This window comes from Eufriesea mexicana, unplaced genomic scaffold (genome assembly GCF_001483705.2).
Source record: "Eufriesea mexicana isolate 0111107269 unplaced genomic scaffold, ASM148370v2 scaffold5018, whole genome shotgun sequence".
Taxonomy (NCBI): domain Eukaryota; kingdom Metazoa; phylum Arthropoda; class Insecta; order Hymenoptera; family Apidae; genus Eufriesea; species Eufriesea mexicana.
In genome coordinates, this window is record NW_016912973.1 from 469510 (window position 1) to 480706 (window position 11197).

General features: G+C 46.5%; 1 protein-coding gene across 9 annotated transcripts in view; it reads right to left on the bottom strand.

Annotated features, from left to right (window-relative positions):
* The window catches only part of LOC108551807 (transcription factor 12), an 86962-nt gene that overhangs the window by 65779 nt on the left and 9986 nt on the right, over positions 1–11197 (bottom strand). For 7 of the 9 annotated variants that reach the window (XM_017906109.1, XM_017906107.1, XM_017906105.1 and 4 more), the window contains exons 3-6: positions 7250–7299; positions 5483–5753; positions 5366–5394; positions 5133–5180 (exon numbers count right to left, since the gene is read on the bottom strand). In XM_017906109.1, the coding sequence (XP_017761598.1) occupies positions 5133–5180; positions 5366–5394; positions 5483–5753; positions 7250–7299 (398 nt within the window). The remainder of the gene's footprint in view (positions 1–5132; positions 5181–5365; positions 5395–5482; positions 5754–7249; positions 7300–11197) is intronic. The other 2 variants (XM_017906103.1, XM_017906112.1) reach the window with 1 other exon arrangement.

Here is an 11197-nt window from a genome sequence, read left to right on the forward strand (position 1 = left end):
ATCGGAAGAAGAAAAGCAAAAGGTAAAAAGATCAACGAAAGGTGAAGAAAAGGAAGGAGGATAAATGCGATAAGAGCGTATGATAATTCCACGCTTGCTCCTGTTCCGAGAGATTCAGCCCCACTGATCTTGCGTTAGCATTCACAATTCGACTAATCAACGCGATATTCTTTACCAATTTGAAAATTGGCGCGCAGAAGATCGACGCGAGAATGAGTCGTTCCGAAACATCGAGAGACCAAGTCCGATTGGTAGACAATCGGTTGAAGAAAGCTTGGAAATGAAGACTTTTAGCCGGACACGCGGATTTACTGCACGATTAAGCTAGTGAAGCACGAAAATAGAAGCTGGACACAATGAGGGCTAAAAGGGAGCCGAGGGAATTAAATGCATCGTGGTTCCTGGATAGGGTAGCTGCACTTTGCTAGCGAGATAAGACGTGGGACCGAGTGCATTTGCGAACGCGTAATCGCCGGTTCGACACCTCGGTTTACGAGTTCTGTGTACCCGCGAAAAATCACGGATTTGTCCGAGTAGCGAGCACCGCGTATGTTCGTTACGTCACCCGGCGCGTGTCCAATAATAGCGTGTTCAAGAAGACAGTGATCGTAAACTATGGAAAATTCTCAGCGTATTTCCATTAAGCGGGGACCGAACCCGATCGCGTTTAAATAGATGGGGAGTCTCGACAGATTAGCGGTGAATGGTCGGAAAGCGTGGTTCCAACGCAAATTCGATCGCTATCCCCGACGCGAAAGAGTTCCACTTCTTCCCTCTCGTCCCAACGAAACGACAACCGCGACTTGGTCTGAAAATTATGGGACTCCCTACGCTGGTAGCCAAGGCTCTGCTCGCCGAGCACGAACCGATGGAACGCGAACGAAGAACCGAAGTTTGAACAAAAGGTACAACGAGGTAAAATAGCATGCGGCAAGCAACCAAGGAAGACACCAAAGTAGCACAAAGGGGGAGGCAAGGGAACGAGGGAGAAGGAGAATGCAAGCCAAAGAGGCATTGGCTCGTGTGCTACCAGCAACAGGTGCCCGTCAAACAACGTTCAACGTCTCTAGCAAACCGTCTCTTTCTCCCTTTCGCGCTGACCTTCCCCCTTTTTCCCTTTCTTTCTCTTTCCTCTTCTCTCTCGTTCTCTCCTTGCTTCGCACGCGATTCCTGGTAATTGATTCGTTGACGAGACAGCCCCGTGCTCCCTGTCCAACTGGCAAACCGTTCAACGACCGATCTCGATGGTGAGATTCGAGAAACGACCAACGACTTAAAACGTGTCCATGTTTACTCGCGTGTCCAAGGATTCTCGTGCTCCTCGCTAGCATTAAGCCGTCTTATCAAAGACAATAACGCGACACAAGCCTAGCCAGGAACAAGTCGTGATCTTCTCAAGACGCGAGCTACGATTTCAAGTCAAGTCAGAGAGAATCCGATGGTGATCAGCCCGACAACGAGTCCCAACACATCGGGATTTGACAAAGATTGAGATACGCGGCTAATATCGAGCATCGCGGTGCCTCCTAATCCATTCATTTCTCTCCGAAATGCTACATTTCGAGTAACTAACCGATCATTATCGAGCACGAATTGCCCGATTAAATTAACGGTGCAGCATTCTTCCCGCAAACTGGTCAACATCGACCTCGGAACCGAGCGAAACTCAGTTTCGTTCCCATTTTGGGCAGGTCTCGTTTCCGTAATTCCGCGAATCGCTACGGAGCTGTTCAAGACCTAACTGAAAACGCGTAATCTCTCTAGTCGGGATGAAAAGGACACCCGAGAGATCGAGTATTTCTCGTTTGCATTCGCGGCGTAACACTCGGCTGGCTCTCGAGTTATGCGACCGATAAACGTCTAAGGGAGACAAATGAATATTGAAAATTGCTCGTAAAACTGTTACTTTGTTTGACGAGGCTACGGAAAAATCGCACACCGGATCATTTATCCTCTACGCGCGATTAACCACGTCATGGAACAAGTACCTAATAACGTAACTGAGTTATCCGAGGAAACGCAACGCGCGAGGGAGACATCGCTTTTTCTAAAGAACGCGTTTGTCGTGAGCACGAATTTTCGGTTCTACGATGGTATTACAAAAATGGCAACCTTATCAGTGGTAGTTATAAACTTTCCATGGCGCACGAGATATTACGACGCAATTATACGAAGTGTCTAAAAAATAGCTGCTGTTTAATTTCTTCGAGAAAACACCTGCGTTGCTGACATCGCGAACTCGCCTCGACTACCAATTTATTATTGTTACCAATTTATCTGTCAATCAAAGTCCATCGGGCCGATGCACCTATCCAATCTTACGTCGTGATTTTCACTTGTTCGCGAGAAACAACACTGTGATCGTCAGATTGAAGAAATTATCATATTTCGTACGATCGGGAATCCTTGAATAACATCCCAAGACCCCGCTTCTACGTTCCCTTCGACGCTTATGTATCATAGGATTTCTGAAATAACCAACTATTCCGAGGAACGTGACAAATCGTGGATGCGAGAAGGCAAAAGAAGAAGCGTACCCAAACGAGTCGCATCTGCCGTTGATGCGGGAAAAAGTAGAAGTCCATAAATGAAGATCGGAAGGCGAATACAAGTCGAGCAGCAGACGGATCAGATCGAAGCGCACGATCCATCGAAAGCTTGAGTTGGTCCAGGCGTCCAGTGGTTCGCGTGAATACGTGCCACTTATACGGGAGCCTGAGTCTTCGGTTCTTCAACACGACCACGAAATTCCTCGAGGCCACGAATTAGCGAGAAGCCATTCAGGCAGCCATAGCGCGAGCCATGGAGGCGAGCTGAAAGGGCTCCACGGTCTGGCGACCGTAGCACGCGACACCATATGGTCTCCCGATACTCGCGACCCCCCTATGCACAAACATGCCTTCCTCGGTTGCTCCGAAAGATATGGCTGACGAGATCTTAACCGAAACGAAGGGCGAAACGATACAACGACAATGGCGTCGTAACGAAAAGCCGAACAGATAATGACCGTTTGCGATAGGTCGATCGTGACAAAGAAAATCGCGACTGATCAACGAAACTAACTCTTTCCGTACACTCTGCTGGATTTCACCTACGTGGAGTAGGAAATTTGCTTCGTCTTTTTGCTACGATAGAAAAAGAGATGGTAACTTCGTCGTGAATCCGGACTGCTTCGTATCAGCTTGCAAAATGCAGGATTCGCGGTATTTTCTTCCAAGGAACTATGCAACCGTATTCCAGACTCTGTTCAGAGGCTAGGAAAAAAAGGGAGACACTGAGGAGAAACGGTGGTGAAACTGGACGATAAGTGAAATTCCCAATGGAGACTACGGAATACGGGTTACGGCACCCCCGAGGACACTAGAACGCTCATATCCTAATAGAAACGTAATCGCGTAGTCCTGCACGCTGAATAAATTATTAGCAGGCTTACGCTATGGTCGAGGGTTCGCGTAACACACCATATCGCCTGGATTAACGACGATCTGCACCGTGGGACAGTCGAGGATTTATTCGGTCGTGACTCTCTACGTTTATTTATTATTATTTTGGCCTCGATACCCGTTATTGCTTCGCAATTTTTTAGCGATCGAGTCGATACTTTGTCGCCTCGAAGATAATCGCAAACGCGATACGTCGTTCTCGATTAAAGATCATGGACACGTTAAATCGACGGCAGACGTTCCGTCGTGATTCGATTAAAAATTTTGTAGAAATCGTAGTTCTAAGATTATCGGACTCGCGATCGAATCGATAATGCCAGCATTCGTGTAATTATTTAAGTCACGCGTTGCTGAAAAAGAAAACAAGAAATCGTAATAATTAATCTTATCGATCTCCGCGAAACCGAGCGCGTTATCGAACTAATTTCGAGGGGAACATATAATCGCCCGAGTCAGGTATTTTTAATCACCAATGACCTTGAATCATCTCGAACCTTCGCGAAATTTCAGATATCGAAGCAGATCGCTGAATTATCTGTAACTCGATCGAAACAGTTTCGCCAAAAAGAAACATATTGATTATTTAAATATATATCGGTAGCAATCGAAAATCTGGTCGATCGTTATATTATTCGTAATATGCGGAAACTTTTTAGCCGATCATGGACGATAGATCTTTCGGCGATTGAGAATAATCGACATCGAGGGAGAGTGCGAGAACATCGCCCACGACCCTTTTCTCAACCCCCGTCGACATATTTACCCCTGTTTGCCGGGTAATCATGGAAGTGGTAGTTTATTGACGAGCCACCACGTTGTGCCTGGAATCGAATAGACTCCAAACAACGCTCGACACGAACAGTAAAAGAGAAACGAAATTATAAACCTCGAATATCCCCTGATTTATCCTCGGATATATCGTTTAAGGAGATGCAATGGAGGAAAATTTAAACAGGTGCGAGAGTGTATTTGATCATCGAGAAGCAATTCGTGTTAGTCTCTTTTCCTTTCCGCCACTAGAAGAGAAGGAGAGTCACGAACGCGGATGACAAATATTTAACGTTCTTCTATTGACCGATATTATATTCCATTTACCGACAGCTTAGTCCCCCGTTCGCGTACGCGTGTCGTGTTCTCGAGGCTAGCTTTTCAAACTCCGTCGGCAACGACGAAGCGACGAAACTATCGAGCTGCGCAGAATTGTCACGAATTCGAAACACAGGCTACCGAAATCAACGGAGAAATGAAACAACGACTATCGAAAGACAAGAATTACGGCGAAAAGGAGAGCAGCCAATGGATAAAAAATGAGGGTCCGTGCGACTAGCGTGGATTAAATTCACGAGAAACAGACTCGAGAGATCCAAGTTTTAACCTGAGCTGGACCCTTGGTAAAATCATTATACTCTACAACTCCGCTCGTAAAGATTACGATCATAAGCGATGCCTGAGATCATCGGAACATTTTCCACGAGCCGCGCTCGAGGAACTGCTAAGAGGAAAAAAAATGTATAATTTACGAGCTAACCTAATTCTATCGTTTTTCTGTCTGTGGCTTTTATCAATCGCGCCGCTGAACTCATATGGTCCCGATACATTGGAAGCCATTATCGAATCCCGATGTTGGGACAGGAAACACATTTACTACCGACTGGCATGCGTTTATCGAATCTTTTTCGAGTCACTCACCCAATGCTGCGTTGTTACGACTTCGCCATCCGTTCCGTCGAGGGCCTGCTAAATAAACGAGCATAAGATCAATTCCTTTTCAGAACATGACAAAAATGATCGCCCGGTTACGCGAGATCAAACGGAACGCTAACATCCGAGATATCGGCCGGTCTCGATATCCAGTAAATTCGCGAATAATCGGCGATGAAATACGCGATTTCTATGAATTCGGATACGTCAAAAGTACTTACGTCCTTCTTCCTTTTCACTGCTGCAGCACCTGAAACAATCAAGCGGAATGCTTCATCTTTAAAGAACTCTTTATTCTCGACAGGTTACGGAAAGAAGAAGATAAAAGGAACACTGACCGGCAGTCGAATTTGGTAACCGTGCTCCGTTGGTGCCGGTGGGTGCTGCAAGATTGGCAGCGGGGGTGGGCGTCCCCACGGAGGGCGGTACGCCTCGGCTCCCAAACGGGAAGTACGGGGAATCCGGGGGGTAAGTGGCGCCCTCGACGCCTCCACCGCCACCGCCACCACCACTTCCACCGCCACCCCCGCCGCCCCCGCCACCGCCACCTCCCCCTGGCCCCCCACCTGGTCCTCCTGCTGTTGGACCGAACGTTCCTCCACCATACGTCTGGAAAACCAACATTTTCTTCCTCACCGCTCTAACCGCTCAATTTAACTTGCCAGAGAATGCCGTGCAAAAGGGGTAGTAAGAATTTTCTGATCAAATTAGACGGATTCGCGTCGATCACGATCGTTGGAACAGACACGAGGAAGAAGGTAGTCGAAAGAAACGAATGGAGGAAGAGGCGACTCCAATAAACCTATCAAAATCAATACTTCTTATCAGCTATGGTTTAACGACTGCCGATTAGATACTACTCCCTGGCGCCGTAAAAAAATCTCCGCTATCTTCGTTTCCTCGTAGAAACCTTGTCGACCATTCGCATACACATACTTTTTACATAATAGGCCGAAGACGAAGTTGCCCCAAAAAGAACATAGCTATTTCCTCCAGGACGAATCCAGATTGGTTTTCTCAACAAGGTTACCCGCGTGTAACGTGGCTAATTGTCGATAAAAGTGAGGTCGTCCGGATGAGACAATGGAATACATCGCGATAATCTGACCAGTCCCAACGAATGCGGGTGCAAGGTCGACATACTATTGCGCATTTTATAATTTCTAGGCTCATGTTCGAGGTTGCTCTCGAAGTTGCAATAGCAATCGTTTCTAATTCTTTAACGCGACTCAGTCTCGTCGAAAATGTCTCGTTACGAGTGTTCATCTGGAGACGCGACTAATCAGCAATCGCTGCGAAGATTACACGAAGGCGAAGCGCTAAGCTATGGAAGAAGAAAGTACGAAGGACTTTATCCACGCTCTGGGATAACTTTTCATCCGAGTTCGTTTAACCCCTGCGACTCTCCTCTCTACCTTTGTGCCACAGAATATATATATATATATATTAATACATAAGTGTTCGCCTGTGGATGAACATGTACATAAGCGTATACATACATTGTCGCGAACAGGGGAGAGCGTAAGTGATATTAAAGCTGGAGGTTGACGACGCTCAACCCTCGCGAAATTGGGTAATTCTTACTTCCGACGCAAAATGAACTTTCAGGATCGTGAATTAATCTTTTTGCGAATAGAAAGGATAGACGCTATACCTAATTGGTAAAAAGAAGGAAAAGAGTCACGGAAGAACGTGACATTTTAAGAAAATAAATGCGATAGCTGGGATTTTTATTGAAAAAGAACGGCATTTTAAGAACGCTTAACGACTTTCGTGTTCCCTTTATTACAGGGATCCAAAGAAATTAAATCCCGGCTTTACAGATAAGCTACGCGAACAAGGCACGCGGTGCTTTTAGCGGAAAATTTAAAACACGATGAGAACCACTTGCCAAAAATATTACTTGGACTAAAGTTTTGAGATTACGTAGTGAGGGGTAGTGGAGGGTGAGGCGCAAGAGAGGAGAAAAGGAGTAACTTTTTCTCGGATAAATTTCCCTCTACGACTGTAATAATTATTGCGCTCCTGTTTCCTACGCAACCCTGCTTTATCTTAAGAATCGAGATGGTTAACTCGAAGGGGGAAAAAGTATCTTAAACACTCACCATTCCGTTGTCCATCGTGGGGCCATACGGCGACTGGAAGCCTAATTTTTCTGTAACAAACGAGATACCGGATTAATACCTATTCGTTCCGATAAACAATGAATTTCGCGTAGCAATTTTTCAACGCGCGTCACGGTAACGGGAAATATCGATAATAATACTAAGAACGTACGTTACTTCGAAGCCAAGCGAGACAAAAAGGGGAGCAGAATAAGACGAAGACGTTGCAGCATAGGAATGCGTGGCAAGCTGAGTCGATGCAAAATTAATGCCAGGCATAAATTCGCACCGCGTCTTTATAAATCAAAACCGCGATCGCGTTAAGAATCCAAGCGAGATATACGCGTTTTCCGCGTTGCGGCTGCGACGCATGCGGAATAAACAACGAGATAAACATTACGAGGTTGCCGCAGTCGAGGCTTCATCCGTTATTAATGCCCACCCTCCATACACATACGCGCGTATAGCGAGACGAGAGCTTGAATCTACGTGCGCGTGTCTTGCCAAGAATTTATGAGGATCGGCTGGATTTACCGGTCTCGAAAACCGCCGTGGAAGAATTCGGATTAATTTTAATTCCACGATATTTTACGTTACAGCCTATTATTCTCCGCTAGTCCGCAATGATCGTGTTCGATCACCTCCCTCGCAGTCCCGAAACGGAGTACCCGGTGTGTTTACGAGAGAGAACGACCGAATTTTTTGTACACGTGATCCTAGAAGATGACAATATCCTTGGATATGCCACAACGAAGATAAGAACGAACAGTGACTCGAGATGTATTAATTCTACCGAGTAATTCACCTGGGGAGAATTACTAGATCCGGGGAGAGGTGCTTCGACAAGTATTCCTCTTATCAAAGTTGCAAGAGCTGAAAGTCCAGCTGACTGATAACCAGCCGAGAAAAGGGTAGTATAGAAGGAGTATATCGTATTACAGAGGACGGATATAGCCATGCGTGGACGATAGGGCGAGTGTCCGACTACGCCACGATCGGCCGAGGTAACTATGAATCCTAACAGTTTCGGCTTGCTCGTGACATGTTTGCCGAAGCGTGCAGTACCGAGTCTGCAATATCATGCATCAAAGTACAAGCTAAACCATGGTCCATCGTGTCATCCTCAGAGCCGCTGCAAGCCAGCTCGACCGTTATGACGTAGTGTTGAGCACCGGGCCTTCGTGTCACGACTAGTTCGTCTTCCACGTTGGCTCCTGCCGGCGTCACCTCTATCGAATATTGCTCGATGAAGAATTACTACGGATTCCGCTTGGCGAGATTCCGGAGCTGGCGCCCTTGTCCGACTTGCGAACCAAGTGTGTTTCACTTGCCATGGGAACAATGCTCGCAACCATATTTCTGCACAATTTACAACAGTGTATCACTGTTGGAACTAAAGGTGTTAACGCAGAAGCTAGCGAGTACGTCGAGAACGGAAAAGGGACACACCATTAACGTTTACCATTAATGTTCCTCTTCTTCTTTCCCCGTCCTTTTTTCTTTTCTTTTTTGTCTTTTTCAACCTCGAACGAGAAAGCAATGAAACATAGAGATGGAAGGAAGAAAGAACGAGAGTGTCGATGGTGAATAACGCATTACACGCGGTGCTGGTCACTACGATACCATCTACACGGATTTCGGCCGGCATCAATTCGGTATTACAGCTCGCGAAATGCGCGACACAACCTCGAAAACCGCGCGCCATGCCGCGCTGTGCGCGGTGCGCGACGACCAGCGATTTTCAACGCACGAGACACGACCGCGATTTGGTGGTCAGCCTGTTCGGCGTCGTATATCAGTGCAACACCATCGAATTAGAATTACCTAAAATTATTTCCCCCCATAGCGGTGCAGAGTTAGCTCGTAAACAGCTGTCCACCGCTACCGAATTCTATTTTACTTATCGGTTCCAACGAACCAGACAAATCCATCGAGATGGCAGCGATGCCGAAAGGAAAGAAAGGAAGGTAAAAGAAAACCGAAACTTACATGGATTATAACCGTTCCTTTCAAATGCATCGCGAGCCTATGGAGCTCTAGCACTGACTCGGTGAATCAATTAAATCGCGCCAACACCGTTTCGCGTATTCGCTATGGCGACGCAGAAAAAAAGGGGGAAAAAATATCGGCAAATATTACGCGCCACGAAAATGCCAGACACTTTCGGCGTTGACGATCTCGTAAAAAAGCGCGTGCGACGCCAAGCGTGAAAAAACAAGTGCAAACATAAAAAAGGGAAAAAAAAAAAAGTGGTCGAGGGTGCAGAGGGACAGGGCGCGGTGAAGCGATTAAAGCCGCGACATATCTGCATTTCGCGGTCCCGGAAAAAAGCAGCCAGAAGGGTTTTCATGTCGAACGTTTAGGTCCAAGTGGAATGGCCGATACGCCTGACTTATCGTTCGTGGCAACCCACCATCGTGAATCTCTAAGTTCATCAGCATCCCGTTCCCATTTGACTGGTAGAAGCAAGTAGAATTAAAGAACAGATGGTGGAACCGCAGCTTTGGCCCCGCGAATAAGGTTAACGAAGAAGAACTTAATTAGCGAGGTGCGTTCCTGCAATATGCACGCGTTAAAAGACGCAATCACGCGCTCGATCGAACGTGCTTAACGTGGACCAGGATTAAATGACTGCCTGCCTGTACTTTGATCCTAAATTCCAGTGTCAACTTTATCCGACAATTTTTCCCCCTTTTCGAAAAACGATCAGACGCCTGATCCGCGTGGGTACCCTGGAAGCTGGGCTCGTGAATTTCTGACCAAAGGATACTTTTCGCCGAATTTGCCTCATAACATCGAGGAGAAGGGAAAAGCACTTCGAAATCTGATCGTTGATCGAATATCTAGCGCAGATTATAACCACCTGTTTGAGAATATGATTAAATCAAATGTACAAGTACGTGAAGAAAAATCGGCCTCGATACGAGTTGCAACTATGGCTTGTAAAAACGATGAAAGAAATAATGGAACACCTGCGCCACTTGGAAAGCTTTAATTCCACGATGTTCAACGAATAATCACCGAGTTTCGTTACATCGATATGTAAATTTGGATAACTGTCGTCGATGTCTCGCACTGTATGAGAAGATCGGGATATGTCCACAATTCTCGAAAGAATGAGACAGATTTAATATTCGCACAACCACTTTCATATTAGAACGAACATGGCCAAGGCTTTTACCGGAGAGAGTAAACGCGAGGAATGAAACGCGTACGAAACAATGCTCCTCTGGATATTAGTTTTGCTCTTATCATTCTTCCTTTTCTCTCGTTTTGTCATATTTGCAGGACACCCGATATATAGACTGCCACTGCGCAGACCCACGCACCCCAACCAGCCATTTCTATGGGAGAATTCGCGTGTGTACCATGCCGGTGCACGGTGCCACGCGACCTAAAAGGGTGTTCCAGGTTCTCGCAGGTAAGCACGAAAGAGCGAGGAAGACGGAGGAAAGAGAAAAGGAGAGAGGGGGAAGGGAGAAGAACGAAGAAGAAAGAAGTTCGCGAACAGCAGAGAATAGAGAAAGGAGAGGAAGGGGAAGGTTTACCACCCTTGGGGCCCTCGACCCCAATGGTAGAGGGGGTACACACACTACTACCAGAGGGAGGAAGAATAGAAGACCAGCAAAGAAAGACGAAAAAAATGTGAAAAAGAACTCAGGTAGACACTGGTGCTCAACCAAACCAACGCTCTGACTTCAATCCTGCGACGTGATCGATCTACGATCGTTTTTCTTCATCAGTTTCGATCATGATGTTGCTACATCAGGCACGGCATATTGCTTATCGTTTCACGATGTCAAGTTTCTTTAGATGCACCGAACTCAAGAAAATGCCTGTGTTCCCCGTTTTGATATCCCCCAAATTCCCGAGCCATTTTCATGACCAGAATTTCGAAAGCTGGCTCGCAAGGCCACAGTGGAACCAGCGAACTGAGAATAATCGGAA